This window comes from Pleurodeles waltl, chromosome 3_1, assembly GCF_031143425.1.
Source record: "Pleurodeles waltl isolate 20211129_DDA chromosome 3_1, aPleWal1.hap1.20221129, whole genome shotgun sequence".
NCBI classification, from domain to species: Eukaryota; Metazoa; Chordata; class Amphibia; order Caudata; family Salamandridae; genus Pleurodeles; species Pleurodeles waltl.
Genome location: NC_090440.1, coordinates 998,868,002 through 998,892,475, shown reverse-complemented (window position 1 = coordinate 998,892,475; position 24,474 = coordinate 998,868,002). Strand labels below are relative to the sequence as shown.

General features: G+C 42.9%; 1 protein-coding gene across 13 annotated transcripts in view; it reads left to right on the top strand.

Moving 5' to 3' along the window:
- Positions 1–24,474, top strand: part of BAZ2B (bromodomain adjacent to zinc finger domain 2B) — a 1,256,112-nt gene that overhangs the window by 808,679 nt on the left and 422,959 nt on the right. For all 13 annotated transcript variants that reach the window (XM_069224189.1, XM_069224194.1, XM_069224193.1 and 10 more), the window contains 2 exons: positions 15,002–15,142; positions 16,611–16,865. In XM_069224189.1, coding sequence (XP_069080290.1) covers positions 15,002–15,142; positions 16,611–16,865 — 396 coding nt within the window. The remainder of the gene's footprint in view (positions 1–15,001; positions 15,143–16,610; positions 16,866–24,474) is intronic.

The window sequence follows — 24,474 nt, the reverse complement described above, 5'->3', positions numbered from 1 at the left end:
AGTCCAGAAACAAACCATTTCGCGCTGGGTCATTCTCTGCATTAGCATTTGCTACACTTTGGCTACGAAGCAGCCTCCTGAGGGCTTGAGAGCTCACTCTACCAGAGGCAAATCTGCTACCACGGCGTTAGCTCGAGGTGTGCCGGTACAAGACATCTGCCAGGCGACAACATGGGCTTCCTTGCACACGTTTTCAACACACTACTGCCTGGATAGCCAGGTTAGAAGAGAGGGGCATTCTGCTCGCTTGGTCCTGCAGGACTTCTTTGTGTGAAGTATATCTTTGCAGCCGACCGCCAGGTGTTATAGCTTGGGTATCTATTCTAAGGTAGTGAATCTGCAGCTAGAAGTCTCTCTCAGATCAACAAGTTACTTACCTTCGGTAACAAATTATCTGGTAGAGACTCTATCTAGCTGCAGATTCCATACACTCACCCAAGTCTCCCCACTCTGCAGATATATATTATGTTTTTCTGATTTTTACCCTTTCTCCAGGGCATGTCTGTTTGCTCAGACAATCAGAAAAAATAAATAAATAAATAAAAATAAAAGTTGGTTCTTCCATGACTGCACTTCTGGTGTGGGAAGTTACAGAAAAGAACTGACGTTCGTGCGCCTGGGGTGGTGCCTATATAGAAGACTGTGATGTGACAGACGTCTCCAACGACGCCACATGGAGCCGGATGACTCACGCGGATCCGAACGACGCCACCCGACGGCGCACGCAGGGTACTGCTCAGCAGAAAAATTCAGGATTCAAAGCTCACTCCAAGGAATTCTAAGGTAAGGAATCTGCAGCTAGAGTCTATACCAGATAATTCTTTACCAAAGGTAAGTAACTTGTTTGTTATAAGTATAACTTTTTAGTTTGTGTAGTTTTCATTCTTTTTGTATAAAAATATTACAATTACATTTTCCTAACTATAACTTATCTTTAACTTCTGTTTTTTCATTGAATTTCTGTGTTTTTTTTTGGTAAAAAAGGGTTAGTAATTATATAATGTTGTTTAGTTTGGTATTAATTCTTTGATATGTAGTACAGTGGCGAAGCGTAGAGTGGAGTAGATTGAATTGGCATACAGTACAGTGCCATAAAGTGCTGTTCAGTAGAGTGTTGTACAGTGAAGTGGGATAGAGTGAAGTGAGGTAAAGTAGAATGGCATAGAGTGAAGTGGGGTAGAGTGAAGTGACGTAGAGTGGACTAGAGTAGAGTGGCTTTGAGTGGTGTAGAGCAAAGTGGTATAGAGTAGTGCTTCGTAGAGTAGTGTGGTGTACAGAGAAGTGTTGTACAGTGAAGTAGTGTGTTGTACAGTAGAAGGAAGTGGGGTATAGTGAAGTAGGGTAGAGGGAAGTGGCGTACAGTAGAGTTGTCAGAGTGTAATGCAGGAGAGTGGAGTGAGGTACAGTGAATTGGGGAAGAAAATAGTGTGGTAGAGTGAGTTAGTGTGAAGTGGGGTGCAGTAGAGAGGCATAGAGTGGAGTGGAATGCGATGGAGTGGAATAAAGTGGTTTGGAGTATAGTAGTGTGACAGAGTAGAGTGAAGTGGGGTGGAGTGGTGTAAAATGGAGGGCAGTACAGTGGCTTGAAGTGGTGTGGAATGGAGTGGAACAAAGTAGGTTTGAGTGACGTAGAGTGTGATAGAGTGAAGTGGCATAGAATGAATAAAGTACAGTACAGTAGAGAGCTGTAGAGAGAAGGTGGGAAGAGCTTCTTTAAACCCCCAAGACGTGATGATCTGTTTGCCATCCTCCCTGACCGTTAAAGACTGTCATTATTGCTGAAAGATATCAGAAAGAGCTTTAAAGGGCAGGGAGGGCATTCACCATACAGGATAAGCATTGACAAAGCCAGTACGTCTTGCCTATGTGAGATTTATAGGCGCTGCTAATGTTTTTAGCTACATTGTTAATGGCTGAACGTACTGTAAAAAATCTGTATGCCATAAGCCAGGACTGTCTAAATAATATTGCTTTTTTATTTTCAGTCATGCTGGACTGAAGCTAGCACTGTTGTATAATTTGGCTAAAAAACATTGACAATACCAATAGATCTTTTATCGTGAATATCTATGTGCTTTGCCAGTGCTTGATATGGAATGCCATATGGTAAGTTATAAGTATTTATGTGGTGTTTACAACTGCTGAAGTGCTAATGTGTTAGAATGGTGAATACCCTTGCCAAGGTGTTTGCTGTGTATAGATTCAGAAGTCTTTTCGAACCATACAAAAACTGTGAAAATGACACCCATAGTGGAAATAACCACTCTAGTTGGAGAGGTTCTCCACTCCCAGGCTGCCATGAATGCCAGCTTCACGTCATACTATTGCGACCTATATATTGGCAGGATACCACCTGATTTATTCTTTAAACCACTCGGGGTACTTCTGTAAGGATCAATATCCAAGTTTTGTAACACATTTGATAAAGTCTCTGGATCTTGATCTCTTTCAGCTAGAGACAAAATCAAAGCTGTGTCGTGTACCTCTTCAATGGATAAATTACTCAAGGGAGATGTGGACCTATTTGGTGTGGGGCTCTCCACTGGATGTAGATGAAAATACTTCAACAACTTGAGTTTGCGAACAAACTTAAACAGGTTAGGGCCACATCTCCCTTGAGTAAAGCTGGGAGAGATCAAGATCCAGAGACTTTATCAAATGTGTTACAAAACTTGGATATTGATCCTTACAGAAGTACCCCGAGTGGTTTAAAGAATAAATCAGTTTGGACACCAAGGTCTTGGAGTTTAAACTGTTTTGACAGATTTTTTGAGCTGGTCTGCCAAGAGTATGACAAATACCTTGCTAAAAACAATTATAGGTATTTTTCTAAGAATTTGAATTCAGAGGAAACAAATGCACTCAGAATACTCAAACAAGAAAATGATGTAATCATTAGACAAGCAGATAAAGGAGGCAACATAGCTCTAATGAATAGGAGTGACTATGATGGTGAGGCTCTATCAAAACTACAGGATACAACATGCTATGAGAAAGTTCAGGGCAATCCAATACCTAACCTTACGTGTGTTATCAATCTCAGACTACGTGCCTGGATGGACAAGGGTTTACTTAATAAGGATGAATATCTCTATTTAAAGGTGGAACAACCTAGATATCCATGTTTATATACTTTACCCAAGATTCACAAGGGTCTACCTTTCCCACCTGGCAGACCAATTGTATCAGGTATTTCAGGTCCTACCGAGAGACTTTCAGAATTTGTGGACTGCTTCCTGCAACCGATAGTGTACAATCTACCCTCATTTATAAAGGATACCACACATATTTTAAGCTTATTGAATGATGTTGAGTGGGACAATAATATGCTGTTAGTGACATTGGATGTGGTTTCCTTGTATACATGTATTAATCATGAATTAGGACAAGAAGCCGTTAGGTTTTTTCTCAATAGAAGATCAGCCAGTCTCTGGGCGCATACGGCCATGCTAATTGAAATGATCAATATTATTCTCACTAACAATTACTTCCTGTTCAATAATACCTGGTTCTTACAGAAACGAGGTGTGGCCATGGGTTCTAAGTTCTCCCCTTCCTATGCAAATCTGTTCATGGGATGGTTTGAGCATAAATGGGTTTGGGGTCCTTTATCTGCCCAGTGGCAGACATATATCTTGTTCTGGGGACGGTACATAGATGATTGCTTTTTAATCTGGACTGGTGGTGAGCAAAAACTGGTGGAATTCTGTAGTTTCTTGAACTCTAATACCATGAACGTTAAATTTACTTATCAATATAGTGCAGTTAGAATTGAATTTTTGGATGTGGAGATCTTTGTCGCGGATGGTAAGATCCATAGTAAACCTTTTCGCAAGTCTACGGCTTGCAACTCCATTTTACATGCGAGCAGCTCACATCCTAGACACCAAATTGCTTCCATTCCCTTTGCTGAGTTGGTGAGAGCAAGACGTAACTGTAGCCGGGACGAGGATTTCCGACAACAGGTTGATGATATGGGTAGAAGATTTGTCACACGTGGTTACTCCAATAAGTTAGTGAGGAGAGCTCAATCTAGAGCCTTACGTCTCACCAGAGGGGAGACGTTGAAAACCAAAGAACGTCCAGTGATCTTGGACGGGTCAAATAAGATAAGGTTCATAACCAACTATAATGATGCATCTCTGATTCTTGAGAAATGTATGAGGAAACACTGGAACGTAATATTACAGGATGAGTCTGTAAGAGGCTTATTTCCTGTTAGATTTTCAACAACTTATCGACGAGGTAGAAACCTAAAGAGTATTTTATGTCCTAGTTTGTCGACCAGCTTAACTACAAAAACATGGCTCTCTACAAAACTTATCGGTTTCTTCAAATGTGGTTGCTGTGGGGTATGCCGTTGGGCGTGCCATAATATTGGTGAATTCTCAGAGGGAGGCAGAAAATTCACTATTAGCACTTTGATCAATTGTAATACCACTTATGTTGTTTATATCATACGTTGCAGGTGTCTTAAGATTTATGTGGGAAGCACAATACGCCAACTTAAGATCAGAATTGGGGAACATGTTCGAGCATTGAACAATAACGATGTCAGATATCCCTTGGTAGCACATATTATTGACTGTGTTTCACAAACCTCACATAGAAGTTTTGAATTTTTTGGAATAGAACATATCCCTAAGGACGCGAGGGGTGGTAACAGAGAACTAGCTTTACGCAAGAAAGAAGCTCTCTGGATCATGAGACTAAGGGCTGTCGAGTCAGGCCTTAATTCCGACAGGGAATTAGAGTTCTTCCTGGGGGACTAACATGTACACAATCAATATCCTTTTGCGAGTGCTTCTTTCTTAATACCATATTTGGTTGACTGGCATTTCTATTTTGTACCATGAAAACCTCTTTATATGCAATCTTAACTTGGGGAATTGGATAGTTAAATGTTCACAATGCCATTGGGTCCCTGTTGTAATTTTTAGTCCTATGCCATTTTGCTGATTGACAATCTTATTGTTTATCATGAAAACCTTTATTATGCAATCATAAAATTTGGGGATTTGATATTTGAATACTCAACAATGTCATTGGGTCCATGTTGTAATTTTTAGTACTATGTCATTTTGTTGATTGGCAATCTTATTTTGTACCATGAAAACCTCTTTGTTTGCAATCAGTAACTTGGGGATTTTGATATATGAATGATCAACATTGTCATTGGGTCCCTGTTGTAATGTTTAGTACTAGGTCAGATGATGTGTTGACTCCTTCTGACCTAGGAAGGATTTTCATTGTTCAACTAAAAGCCAAAATTCTCCAATTTGTCATCAATCTAGATACATATCTTCTATGTATGGGTTTGGTTCCTGAATTACAACTTGTGTCTAACTAAAAGCCAACATTCTCCAATTTGTCATCAATTAAGATACATATCTTCTATGTATGGGTTTGGTTCCTGAATTAGAACTTGTGTCTATTATAGACATTATACTTGTCCCATTTCACTTCAATAACCGTTTTTTTAGGTGTCTAACCTTAAGGTTCCGATGTAATGATAAGAGAGAGGAGTTTTTTATTCTTGCTTGTGCTTGTGTTTTTCTAATGTCTCCCTCCCTCACTGATATGGTAGATTACTAGTACCATTCTGTTTTCCTATGAGGTATATCTCAAGATTTATAAAACCTCATAATTGAAGGTCTGTCTTATTTGAAGAGTATTCTGGCTTTTATTTATCACGCACGCTTAATTAGTTTGGTCGTTTCTGTGAGCTATGTGGTCTCCGTGATTTACAGAACCGGTCTTCAGTATACACGGATTTCTTGGCTAGTCCTGTTTTTGTTTCGCGTCTTTTGACGCCTTGACGCGTCTTGACACGGCTCTCCCGGAAGTATATGTACTTCTGGGATTCGATTGCAGGCTATGGAGAAGACGTGCACTTGCGTCGAGGCTGTGCTGCATTTTAAGTCTGTTTCAACGCTAATACGGCAACTCTAATACTCAGAGGTGAGTTTGGAGTGCTCGATCCACTCACTCTCTACTATGACTATGCACACACATTAGTGTGTATCAGTACGCTATTTTTGTTGATACTCGGTACCTAGAGATTTATTTCCTTTTAATTTCTTTTGCAGCCCTATTAGAAGACGGATTAAAATGATATTGACGGAAGGTATTTTATTTGAGTTTTTGTGGCAATTTCATTGTTGTTCCTTTAAGATCTGAGTTATATGGCTTATGTAGTAGGTATTTAACTACAATAGGTCACTTGGCTTTTCTTTTGTCTTTTTCTTTTTCTTGTCCTTTTTGTCAGCTGACTTGCATATTGCCCGCAACTTTAATGGCGTCTGACTAAGGTTGAAATTTTGGAGATTGGCCTAAACACAAGGTTTTTGTTTAGATTTCTTGTCTTCCATTTTGAAGTAAAATTTCTAGACTAGTAGAGGTGTTTTCTTGGTTGTCACTGTGGTTTTTTCCTTGGTGTGGGAAACACAACACTTTGGTGGTGGAAGACGTAATGAGCACTTTGGCAGAATTTGACTTGTGTGTTGCATGCCTTTGATCACTATTGTGTGCAGGTGGTTATCCTAGCCTTTCTGGCAAAGTCATTGGTGTTTTTCGGGTTCCCCCTTTAATTTTTTGGAAATATCGAAGTTGGAGCATTTTCGTTCTTATTTTTTACTGTGTATTTGTTAATTATAGCCCTGAAGAAGTCGTTCGGGAATTCAAAAGGAGATTTCCCTTGACAAAACAGGTGTTGGCTGAGAATGGCTGTAAATGGACTGGAATTTTGTCATCGAGTCGCAATATTTGCATCATTGTACATATGACAACACTATGGAAAGATTCTTGGTTATTATTTGTCCTTAGTTCTATGTAATTTCATGGGGCTGTATTTAAACTTTTAAGCCACATTTGTACTATTACGGTCAGACACTTGCTTAATATTTGAACCTTATTAAATGTGGACTGTCTTTTTTTCAATAACTGTTTGTTGATATCCTTTTTGAATGGGAGAGCTGCCACACTTTATTGTTCTTATTTGTCGTTTTTTTTACCTTGGGGATTGGGTGTTTCCCTGGTGCTGGCACCTCTCATTCTTTAACTCTATATTGCTCGATAGGGGACATTGAGCGCCCACGTAACCCTGGGGGCCGCCTTCTGGTCACTCCTGCACTGGTAGGTGGTTCCTCTCGGTCCTGGGGGCTGCGGGTGCAGTGCTTGGTCCAAGTGTCGGGTTTCTTTGTTACCAGGCCGTCGCGGTCAGGGGGAGCCTCTGGATCCTCTCTGCAGGCATCGCTGTGGGGGGTGCAAGGAGGTCGACTCAGGGTGTCCACGACATTGGAGTTGCCTGAGAGGCCTCTCTGCGGTGTTGGTTGTCCTGAGCTTGAGCCGGGGGCATCGGGTGCAGGGTGGGAAGACTTGCGCTTCTGGCGGAAAGTTGTAGTCTCTATAAAGTTGCTTTCTTTGCTGATGTTTCTGGACAGAGTCGCTGTCCTCTGAGGTTTTTAGCCCTTTAGGTGCAGGTCAGTCCTCTGCGTCCTCAGAGGTCGCTGGTCCCGCTGATGCATCGCTGTGCAGGTTCTTTGAGTCTAGAAACTGGTCGGTAGGACTGGGGCTAAGTCATTTGTCATTTCTGTTGTCTCTGCGGGGCTTTCAGGTCAGCAGTCCTTTTTCTTTCTTCCGGTTGCAGGAATCTGATTTCCTGGGTTCAGGGTCGCCCCTAAATACTCAATTTAGGGGGGTGTTTAGGTCTGGGGGGCAGTAGCCAATGGCTGTTGTCTTGGAGAGTTGCTACACCCTCTTTGTAACTCCTCCCTGAGGGGAGGGGGGCACATACCTATTCCTATTGGGTGAATCCTCCAAAAACAAGATGGAGGATTTCTTAAGGCAGGGGTCACCCCAGCTCAGGACACCTTATGGGCTGTGCTGACAGGTGGGTGACGACTCCTTGTTTTTCTCATTATCTCCTCTGGACTTGCCACCAAAAGTGGGGGCTGTGTCCGGAGGGGCGGGCATCTCCACTAGCTGGGATGCCCTGGGCCGCTGTAACAAAAGGCATGAGCCTTTGAGGCTCACCGCCAGGTGTTACAGTTCCTTAAGGGGGAGGTGAGAAGCACCTCCACCCAGTGCAGGCTTTGTTTCTGGCCACAGAGTGACAAAGGCACTCGCCCTATGTGGTCAGAAACCAGTCTGGTTGTGGCAGGCTGGCAGAAACTGGTCAGCCTAATGCTGGTGTTTGGACTTGTATACAGGGGGCATCTCTAAGATGCCCTCTGTGTGCATATTTCAATAAATCCCACACTGGCATCTGTGTGGGTTTATTGTGCTGAGAAGTTTGAAACCAAACTTCCCAGATTTCACTGTAGCCATTGTGGAATTGTGGAGTTCGCATTTGACAAACTCCCAGACCATATACTCTTAATGTCTACCCTGAACTTACAATGTCTAAGGTTTGGCTTAGACACTGTAGGGGCATAGTGCTCATGCAACGATGCCCTCACCTGTGGTATAGTGCTCCCTGTCGTAGGGTTGTAAGGCCTGCTAGAGGGGTGACATACCTGTGCCACAGGCAGTGGGTTGTGGGCTTGGTACTCGGAGGGGAGTGCCATGTCGGTGTAGTTTTTTCCTCCCCACCAACACACACAAGCTGTGAGGTAGTGTGTATGTGCTGAGTGAGGGGTCCCCAGGGTGGCATAATACATGCTGCGGCCCTTAGAGACCGTCCATGGCCACAGGGCCCTTGGTACTAGGGGTACCGGTTAAAAGGGACTTATCTGTGTGCCAGGGCTGGGCCAATTGTGGGAACAAAGGTACAGTTTAGGGAAAGAACACTGGTGCTGGGGCCTGGTTAGCAAGGTCCCAGCACACTTTCAATCATAACTAGCATCAACAAAAGGCAAAACGTTAGAGGTAACCATGCCATGAGAGGCATTTTCCTACTCCCCCTAACTTTTTGCCTTTTGTTGATGCTAGTTATGATTGAAAGTGTGCTGGGAAGAAGCCTCCAGAAGAACTAATGGCTCAGGGCCAAAGCTGCTACCACTGCTGTGGCATACGGTTTGCCTGTTCTTGTTACCTTTTCAGTGTTATGTGAGAATCAGTGCACACATTCACAAAGCACTACTGCCTTTACAGCCAGGTCCAACAGGAAGGGCATTTCACCTTTCGGTCCAGCTGGACTTTTTGATCTAAGCCATTCCACTGACCCACCACCTTGGAAGGTACAGCTCTGGTATTTGTTCTAAATGTGATGAATCTGCGGTTTGAAGTATCCATCAGCAGAAAAAGTTACTTAACTTCAGTAACGCTCTGTCTGGTGGATACTCTGTCTAACCTCAGAGTTCTCACCACCCTCCAAACTCGTTTGGTGGAATAGTCTCTTTTCCAGTGTAAAAAGGTGTAAAATTATGAATCTGCAAAACTAGTACCTCTTAGTGTTGTTGGGCTCCGCATCCAAGTTGGGAGATAGAAACTGTAGTCATGCAGAGATGACACTAATATGCAACTCTGTTTCTCACTTCCTGGGTGGAATAAAGTTAACATGGAGCTGCACGTCACCACCTACAGGAATTCTGGAGCGAGGCTGTTTTAAATGTTCCAGAACTTGCCTGGCACCATGGGGACATTCTGAAGGGGAGAAATCTGCGGGTAGATAATGTATCCACCAGAAAGATCATTTCCAAAGGTAAGTACTTGTTTTTGTTGGCCACTGGTGAATAGGCAGGTTGCCTGATGTTGCAGGCTGGCCACTGGCGACCCTGATTTCTCATTAATCTTTCAACCATTAAGGTGAAGTCTAATTTATACCCTCTAGATAGAGAGTCTAAGAGGATTAAAACATTTGGAAAATTAATGTTCTCTTCAGCCAAACTAGCGTTTAGATCGTTCAATGCTGTCTGCTAATTGTCTCAATATATACGTTCACTCATGAATGTGGCCAGTGATATCTTGCTGGTGGTCCTGGACTACCCTAGGGCCTCACTTGTTCAAACCGTTCAAGATCGCGGCAAAATACGTGATTCATACTGGTGTTGAAACTTCTTATTGTCTGGGTACAGCAATTGGCTCTAGTATGGTGGTCTTCCACCATACTTGAATGTGCTTCCACATGTTTTTTTTAAGATGTTCAGGCCTCTCCCATGGATATTCCTTTCAATGGCGCATCCTGTTTGGTGGAAAAGCTGACTCTACCTTAGAACGTTTCAAAGAAAGTAGAGCTACGGCATGCTCCCTGGGTCTTTTGACACCTGCAAAACAGTTTTCTCACCAGTTAGGAAATTCTGAGTCTATTATAAGGGGTTGACATATGGAAAGCATCAATATTACAGCTAGTGCTGCAGTCACACAGTTCTTTTGAGGCAGGGGACATGGATCTGGCAGGAAACATGAAGGCCTGCCCACAAGGGAATCAGTCCTCCCAGTCTCCTTCCTGTGTGGCAACTGCCACTAAGGTGTTCCAGCATTTCTTCCAGGGTGGCAATCCATCACTTATGACTGGTCAGACAGGGGATAGTTGCTATTCTTGCTGATTCCTTAATGCCGAAGAAGGATGGATTTCTTTGGCTTATCTTAAACCTTCGACCTCTAAATAGAAACTGTGGAAGAACAAATTCAGAATGCTCACACTGGTGCAGATCCTGTCTGCCCTGGACTTGAGTGACTGGATGCTGTACTTTGACCTGCAGGATATGTATTTTCATATAATTGTCCTGTTGTCACACAAATGTTACCTACGGATTAAAGAAGGCCAGGAACATTTTCAGTTTTCCATGCTCCCCTTTCGCCTCACCAATGCCCCTTGATTGTTCACAAAAGTGAGGTGTATGAGGACAATAAATAAATAAAAAAAGTGATGGCAGTGGCTGCTCCTAATCTTCAAAGGATGGGGATGACAGTTTTCCCTGAACTCGACGACTGGCTGTTGACGGCAGAGTTCCCACAGTCTGCCATATACCACCTCCAGATGACTGCAAACATCCTGACATTGTTGCTGTTCATGATAAAGTAACACCTAGTTGCATTGCAGAGTCTGCCTTTTGTTGGAGTCATTCTCGATCCAGTGCAGTTTCGGACTTTCCCTTGGGATCAGTGAGTCTAGGACATTTCCCACTGTGATCCTGTTGTTTCTGCTTCTGTCGTAGGCCCCAGTCTGAGAGGCTCAGAAGCTTCTTGGCCTCTTGCTCTGCAGCTTACTCGTCAGCCATGCCAGGTGGCATATTTAAGCTCTTCAGGGGAACCTGAAGTCTTAGTGGGTACAGCACCAGGGAAACCTGCCTGATTCCATCAGGGGTTTGGAAGAGACTGCTTAAGATCTGCAGTGTATGCTTGACTGCAAGTGGCTTACTGGCATACCCCTCTCCCTGCCCCATCCAGAGTTGACATTGCTGATGGATGCATCGTGGCTGGGCTGGGGAGGTCATCTGGGAGAAGTGAAGATCAGAGGATTCTGGTCCCTGTGAAAGACGCTCTCAGGATTCTATGCCTTTTATCCTTCTGCTTCCTCCTTGTCAACTACACCAGGTGGTGTATACGGGCTCTGCGATGAAATCTAAAGTTCTAGTGGGCCTAGCACCAGGAAACCTACTGGATGCCATTCAGACCTCGAAGGATGCACACGATCTGCAATGGTGGATATTCTATTACAGTTGCACCAGTGGCAGGTCTCTTTCCCTTCCCCACCTATAGTTTATGGTGATGACTGAGGTGTCACAACTGGGTTCAGGAGGTCATTTAGAGATAGGTGATCAGAGCACTCTGGGTTTTAGTGTAACCCGGACTCCATATCAACTTGCTAGAATTACAAACCATTTCCTTGTCCTAGAAGGCCTTTCTACCCTCCATCAAAGGGAGGCTGGTGCACATTCTCGGGGAAAAAAACACTGACACATCGTACTGAAACAAAAAGGTTGAATTGGGTCCTGAGCCATGTGCTAGGTGGCTCAGTGCTTTTAGAGTTGTTGGAGCTTCTAAGCTGCACCACTTAGCGGCACGCATTAGCGACACTCGGGAGTGTATATACACTACAAGAGTATTCACTAAATGTACTCTACTGGTGTTAAGACACAGCTAACTTTACCTGTCTGATTGCCTCCGGGAACTATCCTTTTACACAGAAAAAACTTGTCTCCCACCCCTTTGGGGCAAGTATGAAACATTTCAAAGGGAGTTTATCCAAAAGAAGATAGAGTTAAAAAAAAAATTAAGAACATGGTTGCAATTATCCTAGTGAAGACAAAATGCACTGTAAGATAGTGCACAGGTGGAAGGCTAGCTATGGTAGGTAGAGGACAAAAATTTGACCGGCCTTGTCTTCCAGTCTGGACAACGGATGCTTCTTTCAAAGGGCCACTAGATATACAAATTTGATATTAAAAAAAACCATAGCAAGACAACTTACTTTTCAGGACTTTCAACTGTGAATCAGATATTCAGATGTGCCCATCTGGATTAATAATATGCTCTCTAGGTTTCATGTAAAATATGTGAGGTACATGATAGCACGTACTCTTTAAGTAAGCCCTGGGCTTTTGACACTGCCAAAATATGTCTTCATCTTAAACAGTCGTTCGCCGAACTCTGGTAGAATCCCTCATCAGCAACAAAACTGCTTATCACCAGTGGAAGATGAACAACCATCATCTGAACCTGGTATTCCAGTGATGGGAAGCTCCTCAGCTAGGCTTATGTGCCACAGTAGCACACCTAATATGTTTATAAATTGTCAGAAGTGAGTGACATCCATTTGAATTCCAATTCCAGGGTTCTTTGCTTGCAGTATTCACTTCATTTCCTTTACCACAATGCCAAGACGGAGGAGGAGAGATGCACTATAGTCTTATTTCATTTCCCTAGCTTCTGCAAGGCACTATGGATCATAAATCTCCTGAACACATCATGGATCCTGCCCCTTGCATTCTGCATCTGTCTGTATCCAGTAACCTAAAATGGCCAGGACCTGGCTGAAATTAGAGGATCCCTTTTCAGATCAATGTAGCGGGCCCCCAAATATATTTCTAAGCTCCATTCCATTGGCAGACATTTGCTATACAGATACTAGCGAAAAGATAGCACAAGATTAAAACAAATCCTGCATAAGATGGTATAAACTAATAATTTATTTCATAGCACAATATGAAATCTTTGGGCGGGGAAAAAGTGTAACTCCCAGTCTATCTCTTGATTCAGGGTCCAAGTTCTCTCCATCATGAGGAAAGGACCCCCTTTGGGTATCTGAAGGCCTGTTTCACTGAAATGGATGAAATGTCCTGACCCTGAGAATGAGCAGTTGCTAAGCCCACAGTCTTTCCTCCCTATAGACAACCACTTAAATTCTGAGGAGCTCAAATAAACACCTTGAACACTGCAGAGCATTGTTGGATCATCTTAAGATTGATGCAGTCTCATTAGATGCTACTTATCTTTCCTACATCTGCTGTGGTTGAAATGTAAATGCTCTTATATGGGTGTCTGTCTCGATCGAAGCAGTTTCACAAATCCAGCAGGAACCTGGGTCATCTTTACCCTCCACATAATAAATAAATAAAAAGTATTTCTACAGGATTCTGGACATTGCTGCCCAATTCCATTTCCTTTCTTTAGTAAAAACCTAGCAAAGTTTATGTCCCTGCCCTTCCAAAAGACCATGGTGAGCTTTTTAGTAGGTATTCTGGGAGGCTCATGAAGAGAACCAACTTCTGATCTCTCCCTCTTCTAAATTTTCCTGGAGGATAAAGAAGAATCCTCACTGTCGTTCTCAGAAGCAGGGTCCCTTTTAGCCTTATGCTTTGGAGCCACAGCAGTGTCCTCCCCTCTCTGCCTTTCAAGATTTTAGAAGAAAGGGTATGACATACCTTTTAATCCTTCACTTTGTGGGATGGGTAAAATGGTAAATGCAATCTTTGTGCTGATCTTCTGAATAAAGCCTTTCTTGCATAGGTCCCACAAGGTCTAAAAAGATAATTATTTGCTTGTTCAGACACTACAGAGTCAGATCTGGAGCAGCTGGAAATTACTAATATAAGATAATAGAAGTATCACTCTCTATTAGCACTGGAAATGCTTGAACTGAGCAGAGCTCAGTGGAGACTCCATCTTTCAACTTGCAGTAGATATTTTAATGGGCAGAAGCATCTGAGAGGAGTGTTCTAGAGAGTGATATATTGGTTGGAGCTTAACATTTATGGCCTCATTAATTACGAGGCTGGCAGTCCTAGGACAGGCAGCCTCACGGTGGTGGTTGGACCGCCGCACTCCAGGCAGTCCAGCCACCAAATTACGACTTTGGCAGGTAGATCCACATAAAAACTGCTGTCCCTGCCAGGAACATCATTCCTGATGTGGTGACTGCGGTCGGAGTTGTACTCAGCCAGGGTGACGCTGAACTCCGCGCTGCCTGGCTGATTACAACCCCACTTTCCGTCAGCCTTTTCTTGGCGGGAACCCCACCATAAAAAGCCTGGCCGAAAACCAGTGCTGGGAGTATGGTTCAGACAGTGCGCATAACGATTGTGCTGGAGTACTAGGATATTAGCCGTGGCTCCCTTAAAGGAGCCGAGGCCAATATCCTAACATTGTTCTTCTGGTCAGACCAGTGGGAATGCGTATTACAATGTTCCCGGCGGGAACTGGGGGGGAGGGTTGGCAGAGGGATGTTGAGATACCACCTGTATGACTGTGGTGTCCTCCTCACTGCTTTTAGGAGGCCCTTAGTCTCTTTTTCAAAATGACTTATTTCTACTAAACTAAAGGTCTTGATACATTTCATGGCTTTTTTGTTGTTACACGGCTTTCTAATGGTACGGTGGGACTCCCACTTTGCATCATGGCTTATCCTCCTAGACTGAGCCATTCTTGAACCAATGACCACCTCCTCAGTTTTCTATAATCCAAGCTGATGGCATATTTGATTGCCAGATGCATTCTGCATTTAAGTATTGGAAACACAACTAAAATAACGAAATGAACATTATGCACTCATGAATAATTTTCTCTATACACATTGTGCTTTAACAAATGTATATTTAAACAACCCCTTAACTTTTAGGAAAAAGAACGTATAAAGCAGGAGAAAAAAGATGAAAAGAGGATGAACAAAGAACGCAGGCTTGAACTACGAAGATTGGAATTAGAAATGGCTAAAGAGTTAAAGAAACCTACTGAAGATATGTGCTTAGGAGATCAGAAGGTGACAAAAACTGTCTGTTTTGTATGAAAACAATAAGGATTTATAGAATCCTACAAATGATCTGAAATGTCATTTTTATTAATAGTTCATTTTATTGTCCGCATTCAAAATGCAAATGTCTATGAAACACCGCCGATTGCAATAAACAGATCAATCACCAGTACTTCACAAATGAATATATATATATTTAGTTTCCTGTTTCAATGCGGTCAAAAGAGCAGCGGTGGTCCAACTGATGTCCCTATTTCAAATATGTTACAAGTGTACGTTGTGCTCCAGGAACTTCAGTCTTTATTGCCCAAGAGATTGTCTTGTACAATAAAGAATTTGAAAACTGAAGTTCCTGGAGTGCGCATACTTTGTATCAAATATTTATATATGTATATGTATATCAATACAGCACAATATAGGTATGTCTGTTCTTTTAAATACAATTTCAGTGCGTTTGGAGGATAGTGGTGCTTCCTGTACTCAAACCACAAAAAAAGTTGAATCCAGAAAAGATTATTTTGAGAACTAAAAAGAGAGGAAACCACCAATCCGAGGCTAGTTCTTTAGACCCATGGTTGGTGAATAACATGTATGTCAATAAATGCCAAAAAAACAACCCTAAGCATATTTACATTGACCTGTTCAAAATGTTTGTATTAGGGGAAAATGTGACAGTTGTACAAAGTGTGCGCCATTATTGTTCATATTCATGCGTAATTCCCCTTACAAAGAGAATGCTAGAAAATCATCCTTACTGTAATATTTACTGTTGGTACACCTGCCGCATACTGCCTGAAAATTTGAAGACTGTGGGGGTTATTACAACTTTGGAGGAGGTGTTAATCCGTCCCCAAAAGTGACGGTAAAGTGACGGATATACCACCAGCCGTATTACGAGTCCATTCTATCCTATGGAATTCGTAATACGGCTGGTGGTATATCCGTCACCTTACCGTCACTTTTGGGACGAATTAACACCTCCTCCAAAGTTGTAATAACCCCCTATGTCTTCAAGGTGTGGTTTGATCAATTCAGTCAGACAAAAAGAGTTGAAACCATGGACTGTCTTGCAGTATCTTAATAAGTTAGGTGTGAAGTTAGTATGACCGTGTCTCAGACTTCCTGTTCCTGTACAATGAAATATAGTATGCTGGTCACTGTCCTACATTTAGGCATAAGAAAAAGGAGTTATTTTTTCCTTTTGACTCTTCAGTTTATAATGCTTAAATTATTAAAAGTTCCCTTTTAAATAAAAATAATATTTTTCATACATTTCCCAACCCAGGAAGCTTACATATTTGCGACTAAAGCAATGGATTTGAACAGCTTAGAAATTAGGGTATCCATAGATAAGCTAATGTTTTTATTAAATAATAAGCTACATATAATAATTCTACAAAGCTCTATTTTTGATTCTTTTAAAACAATGTTAATGTGTTACAAAGTTTTCACTTAATGTCTTAATTTTTATTTTCAGCCATTGCCAGAATTGCTTCGCATTCCAAACCTTATTCTTTCAGGAAGTACATTTTCAGATTGCCTCATGGTAGTACAATTTCTGCGCAACTTTGGTAAAGTTCTGGGGTTTGATTTGAGTACGGATATCCCCAGTTTGAGCATTCTTCAAGAGGGATTAATAAATAGGGGCTCAAGTCTTGAAGAAGTACAGGACCTGCTCGTGAGGCTCCTGTCAGCTGCTGTGTGTGACCCAGGACTACCACCAGGATACAAGGTATTATCACAATTGATTGTTCCTGTACAATGAGTTATCGGTAGGCTGCATCAGCCACATTGTCACAGATATAATTCAGCCAGCCCTTTACAGAACAATTAGTCTTCTGGGCCATCTGTGCTGGTATGAGGTTACAGTAAAATAGGCATCGCCATAAAAAAGATGTATCAATTATCCTGATTAGAGCATCGTTTTTTACACATTCTGTGTTCAGAAATAGGGGACATGTAGTCAGGTGTAAAGGCATTATGTGTTTCTAATACCATTTAGTCAGGTGGCAACAGCATCTTGATAGAGCTATAATGATAAAGTGGTCTTTCTGCATGTTCTGTAAAAATGGTACAGGAGTGCAAGAGGCAGCGGATCAATGGGTAGGTAGGTGGGAGCTCCCTTTTTATCTTCCGTATAAAATTTCTCCTTTTCAGGGAAACTTACTTCCAGTACTACACCTGAGTGTTTTAATTCAAATGAGATTCACCTCTAGTGTTCACAAATATTCTGGTAGTGCCAAGTTTGTGATCCTTTAATAGAGCTTTGTGCGTTCTGTATATATTTTGTGTGGTATTTTTGTAGCGCAAACCTAACCAAAAGACAGCAGAGCACTGTGCATGGTCAAAGAGGGGAGCATAAAATCAACAATTGATAAGGAAGGTAGCTAGATTAAATTGATGCACTGTGATGTAGTGTTCTTTAAAGACGAGTCCCTTCAGTTCTTTCTTAATTTGACACAGAGTTGAGCTGTCTTGTTCGATATGGGGATGTTGTTCCACATCTGGTCTGCGTAGATGGAAAAGGCCTGCTGTCTAGGTTTTTTTTTTTTTTTTTTTCTTCAGTTTTCAATCTGATGGTGTTCTGGCTGTGGTTGTGCAGAGAACCACCAGAGATGATGAGCATGTCTATAAGCAGGGGTGGTCTTGGTAAACCAAACTAACAGTGGAGTTTAATCAGTTTTTGGGGGTGCTTTGATGTAGCTTTTTGGTCTTAATAAATATAAACAGACAGACAGCTGACTGGAGGATGCTTTCAATGGAGCAGTTGATGACCAGGGAACATCTGCTAGACTAGCAGTGTCTGATCATTAATTGATGAAACTATACCCGAATAGCACATTTGAAACTTTAATCAGGAAGGAAGGAGTGTACTTTTCTCCAGGAGGTAACATTAGTTCACTGTGACTTCTGGAACACATGGAGACATGCAGATTCTTCATGCAGACTGCTGCAGTGTGAGTTTCCAAATGAAGGAATGCTGGGCGAAGAATAATTGATTGACCCATTCTGAATTCCCCTGTATGTTTACCATCTAGAAATGTCTTTCTCTGCTGAATGTCTGATTCCTTGATAATTTACAATGCAGACACTGGTTTTGTGAAAGTGCTTGATTAAGTCCTGAACTAATCACTGAGTTAAAAAAAAAATTGAGTAGCCAGGAAAACAAATGGTGCAACATTCCAGGTGCAATTCTATCTTGACAAGAAATTAATAGTCACAACACCGCTTCAGAACCCAAAATGGATCCCAATAATTACATCAGTGCCCTCAAACCCACAATACACCTTTGAATCCATAATGAAAAATCAGCGGTGTCCCATTTTTCCTTTACTCAAATGAATTCACTTAAGCCTTGTCCAGGACGAGCCACAGCCATTTTAAACTGTGTCTTGAAGCTAACTGGTGAAATTGGAACATCTTAAGTGAATCACTTAGCCTCTGCATCAAGCAGAGCAATCATCCTGAGCTCCCAAGTATGGTGGGATCACCTTTCTTAGAGATCCAATGAAGGATAGACTCCTGCCATGTTGTGGGAATGCACGGTTTCAAATGCCTAAGAAACTATGTTTGTTAAAAGTGGTGTCCAGTAAGCAAAATTAGATTTTTTTTTAAAAAAAGGCTATTTGGTAGACCGTTGCCTCCTGGGGCACTATCTGATTTGGACCCCTTGATTATCAGCCTCATCACATTGGCCGCCACAGGGGAAGGGGTGTAAACTGGTATAAATGGACAAGGTTACCCCTGTTCCTATTCAGCATACGTTGCCTCAATATGAGGTGACCTTACTGGCTCAAGGATGATTTCTGGAATGCTGGGGACCAAGTTTCTGTATAAATATCCTAAACTCCATTATTGAGCCTGATTCACTAATTTCCACAATCTTTACCCACTGGTATTCAATGTAAGCTTACTTTGTCTCTCATATCTTCTGCTTGTATTGTTTATTTAGAGTTTGTACTCTTTTGTTAGTCGAATTCAGAGATAGCGTTCCCTACCCGGGTCGTAAATAGCCTGTAGATGGTCCTGAATCCTGTCTTTATCAAGCCAGTGGTCTGTCTGTGTTTATGGAAGTGGGCCACGTGATTCGAATCAGAAACTGTGAACCAGAAGGAGGCCCAATTGTCTGCAGGATTGAATGCCTCAATGGGCTGTAAAATTTACAAATCCTTATGAGTGGCATAATCGCTTTCCAAACAGCGAATGATATAAAAAAGAAAATCAACCCAAAAATTCAACAGAAACTAAAGTATTGTCTAAAACTGCATTCTGAATCTAGAAAAGTGTGTAAACTTCATAGAGACTCAACCTGCCGTTTACCAAACGTAAGTTATAATCATGTAACATCCTACTTAGCTGGTGGCCCATTCAGTATTTATGTTGCACAGGTGGTTGTACCCAGGGAATGCCCCAGAATTTATCAACCTGGCCGATTATCGGATCTTCTGGGGTGACATATGCAAGATAAAATAATGCGTGCATTTGGGTATGTAGATCTATGATCAGTAAGAATTGTCACCAATTTTTTATGGCCTCAGTTTTAAGCTTGGCATTAGTGTGCAAATATACGTTTATCAGAACCAGAACAACAAAGGAGGTCCTGCTCTTCTGGAGTTATCATAATTATCTGAATGTTGTCAGAAACAGAATCTGTGCTGACAGAGTTACAGTCCAGTGTGTGGCTGTGGACGAATTGTTATCAAGCTCACGATTAAGTGAAATTGTGCTGATACCCCCAAGTTATTGAGTCTCGATTAAGTGTTGATGCTAGCCAACTCCAGTCCTCCCTCGGCAGCTGTGGATGTGTCTGGTTTTGTTTGACAAAAATAACTCTCTCTGTTCCCCTCATGCATTTTATTGCCAGATCAGTGTGTACCTGTTGGGTCTCTGATGTACCTATATGATTTATAATCAGTCTGGCTGGATTACCTTTGAAGGCATTTACTGTACTTATGGTTTTGAAAGGGTCAGAATACCCAGCTTGTACCAGCAAAGATAGAGTAATTCCCATGGTCCGAAGAATTTCTTTGTGTTTCATGACCTGCTCTAAGACAGCTTTGCTCTTCAAGGTAACCCTCGTGGACTCATTACTGAGGAACACTGCCGTCCTCAAATTCAATACAGATATTGTCCTCTGTGATGAGTGTGTGGGTATCAAGTAAGTGGTTTAACAGATTAAGAATGTTTCTTCTGTTTAGTGTGTCCTCTAGCCCCTTTCCCTTGTATTCTGGTGTACAACTAGCAGTGCTGGGGCAAACCATCCTATATAGCCGTGATTACCTTGTACTGCATAGGGGGCTGGCAAGAGCCTGAACGAGGACGCCATTGGAGGCGTCGCTGTCACCACTATCACTGGATAATTTAGCACATCCCCCCCTCGTCCCCAGTTTGTGCTCTTAGTGTCTTGAGCATCAAAGTTGTCTAAAGGTATATAAGCGGCTGTTCCTACCTTAGTGCCCTCACTTAAGTGCTTAATACTAGAAGGTGATGCCTCTTCAAGGTACTAGTGGTGGTATGGGGGTGTCCAAGATCTATGCAATGTAAACCCCCCCGTCTAAGTATAATTGGCAAAAGCTTTTCTGTGTTAGTCTCTGGTTTCTGGTCTCTGATTTAAATAGCAGAGGCCGCCCCCAAAGGGGGCGTCAAGGGCCGGCTCACTAATATCTGCTCGAACCCGCAAAGACCGGTTTAACCGATCATTTATGACACTGTCGTTTTTGATTTATGATCCATCTTGATTTATGAACCAGTATTTGGATTGCAATTATGCATGCAAGGATAAAATGTGGCCATGTTTGTCCATAAGATAACATATCTCAAATGAATAATTTCTTTGATCCGAGATCAAGCAATGTGAGAACAATAGAAGGTCAGGAATAGTCCAAGTGCGAGGGTTAACCCTCTGATCCACAGAGCAAACGCCTCTGAACTATAAAAGCCCGTTAGTCGATCTTTCACTCACCCCACCAGAGCCAGGACACTGATGGGTGGGGCATCAGGAAGAGTACGTTTGGCAAACTTAGTTGTAATTCCTTGAAGCCTGGATGCCGGGAGACCAAAGGACTCTGAAGAATCACAGGCTCAGGTGTGAAGCAGGACCAGTGCCTCAGGCAGCCCCGACTAAACTACCCTCAGACAAAACACAGAGCCTGTGGCAAAACTAGGGCATAAAACAAGAGCGCTGCCAGGGAGGAGCGGGAAACTTTACCACTGCAGGCCACTGTTGGTGTAGTTTGCTTCTTGATTCGCTTCCTGATTCCAGCAGGCGTGGTGCCCAGCAGACAAGGAGTTCTGTGGGTGCAGGCGCAAGTACTGAGGGTGGGCACAAGCATGACCGGGAGCCATCATCACACTATTTCTTTCCTGCTCTTTTTTGCACACTTCCTCATGTACTCCTTCTTTCTCTTCTGCTTGTCCTTTATCTCTGAGTTACTCTGTTCTGTGTGCTTCTTTTCCCTCACTTTATCCTGTCTCTGCTCATCCAGCTATATCTTTTGCTTTATTCACCACCACTACCCCATGATTCTCCCCTCGTACTATTCTGTTCTACACCCACCCTTCGCAGCCCTTTCCATTTTTTTTCACTTTAGTATTTCTTGAAGAGCCTGGCTATTTTGCTTACTGAGATGCGCTTTAGTGTAATACAAATATCTGATAGAGACTTCTAGCTGCAGATTCATTACCTTTGATTTTTCTTAGTGTCAGGCTGGATCTGGAAACTTTTGCTGAGCCATATCCCTTGCGTGCACTGTTGAGTAGCTCCATTTGACTGCATCTTGCGTCAGCAGTGACGTTGCGCCCTCCTATATAGGCACCACCAAGAGACATGGGAGTCATTTATTTTCTTTTCATTCCAGTTAGCACAGATTCGGAGAGCTACCCCATGTCGTTTTTTGACAGGTCTTTTTTTAACTTTTTTGTCAAGCCTTTTCTTCAAGTGTGTTGAGATGTCTTCAAGGTTGAAACCATGTGGCAGCTGTCACCGCACCATCTTGGTTACTGAACCCCATCTCGTTTGTCATTGGTGCCTCGAGCATGACCGTGATTCCAAGTCCTGCTTGGACTCCCTGGATCCTTTAAAACACCAGTTGGAAAGATCTTTGGGCTGGTTTGAGGAGCTAGGAGAGGCCAGTGGTTCAGACACCTCTCCAGATACTAACTTGCCCTCTCCCTCCACTGTGGCTACGGAAGAGGGAGTTTCCTATACAATAGTGGTGTGTAGGACAGCGGAGGTCATCAACCTCGAACTGCCCTCAGTGGCTGTCAAGACAAACATCTTGACAGAAGTGATTCATTGAGCCTTTTGCCTTTCAGTGAAACACTTACGAAAGTCCTGCTGGGACCTTGATCCCAGCCCAACACAGGGGCTTCTGTAAATACGATTGCCCATCGCCATTGCCATGCTCCAGACTACCTTAGCTTTCTCAGTCAACACCTCCCTGAGAGCTTGGTAGTCCAATCCTACATGTCCCACGGCACATTCCCTTTCGCTCCTCTGGATAGGAAATCCATAAGGCTGGATGTAGGAAGCTGGCTCTGTATATACTATATAAAAATGAGATATAGTGTGCAGAGTTTCCGGGGGTTCCTCAGATGCTTAACAGAGGCTAAAGTAGATAATATTAATGCTCTCTTTTGTGGTAGTGTGGTCGAGCAGTTAGTCTTATCAGAGGGTATTGAAAAGCATTTGTTGCACACACACAGCAACAAATGAAGCGCACACTCAATGACTAACTCCGGGCCAGTAGTTTTTTTATAACAAAAATATATATTTTGTTACTTTATTTCTAGAACCACAATATTTTGTTTGCAGGTAAGTAGATTTGCAAGTAAGTAGCAAGCATATGTATCAATACCACTTAGCTTCAATTTGGCATGTAAAAAGGTTTTCAATAAAACAGCAAATGTCTATTTTAAAAGTTGACACTGCAATTATCAGACAGTTCTGGGGGGAAGAAACGTTAGAACAGTGCCAAGTTAAGTACAAGACTTAGTTTCAATCTCCGGGGGTTAGGATGTCCACAGGTTGAAGTTAACCCCAAACACCCACCACCAGCAGCACAAGGCCGGCCAGACGCAGAGGTCAAAGTTGTTGCAGTATTTAAAACGGAGTCCTATGGAGACTGGGGGCAATCGCAATCGGGCCTGCTTGCTGGTAAGTACCCGTGTCTTTGGAGGGCAGGACTTGGGAGGAGGGGGGGTTTAGGTGAGCACGGTCAGCACCAAACACACACCCTCAGCAGCATAGGAGCAGCCAGGTACAAATATAGCGTCAAGCTCCCAATGCTTTTCAATAGGGGAACCCCGGGGATCACAAGTAGGCTGCAGGCTGGGTCCAGGAGCTTGGTTATTTTCAAGTAACTGCTTTAATGACAAGTTGCATCAGTATCTAGACCTAGGTCCAGTTTCTCCCTAGGTATTGGCAAATAAGGCAGACCAGTGGGTCAAGACCAGGGTGACTAAACTTTCACTCGCACCACTGGGGGTGAAGAAAAAGGGGTTACAAAGCCTCCCAAGGGGAAGGGTGGTGAGACACCTAAGGATAAAAGTAAAGAGTCTTCTCAAGGGCCTCAAAAACCTGCACAGGAAGATGGGCCCTGAGTCTCTTCACAATCCTCACATTGGTACATGGGTAAGACCTTTGATCCCAAAAAGGCCTTGTGTCACAACTGTAAGCAGAATAGACACCAAATTGGAGACCTTGCCTGTCCCAAAAAGATTTCCCTCTGCAAACCATCCGCACCCCCATCCCGGTTAGTGCTGGTATAGCCAGCCCCATGTGGGATCAACTGTGTTCCCAAAGCAAATCAGGGTTCACACTGAAGCTACTTTAGCCTCTGAGAGTGGTGTAGATGTTGCCACTCTTACTGTCTGGTCCCCTTGCAAAAACACAGACAGCACCTCCTAATTAATGGGACAAAAGTAGAAACCCTGAGGGATACCGGTGCCAGTGTCACTGTGGTGACAGAAAAACTGGTTTCCTCGCGACAGTATTTGGCTGGACACACATACCCAGTTACCAATGCTGACAGTGTAACTAAGGTCCATCCCGTGGCTATGGTGACCTTAGAATGGGGAGGTGTTTCTGGTCTGAAGCAGTTAGTGGTCTCTTCTGCAATCCCAGTGGAATGGTGGCTATGGAATGATGTGGAGTCCTCAGAGTGGGCTGAGGTAGAACTCAAAACCAATGCACCCATGCTGGAAATCCCTGAGCTATTTTGTGCAGCAGCAAAGGCACAAAGCCAAGCACAGGGTGGAAAAGAAGTGTTGGAGTCTGGAATAATGGATCAACCTTCCAAGAGAAAGGGCAATAAGACTGGAGGACCAGCTTTGGAGCAGCA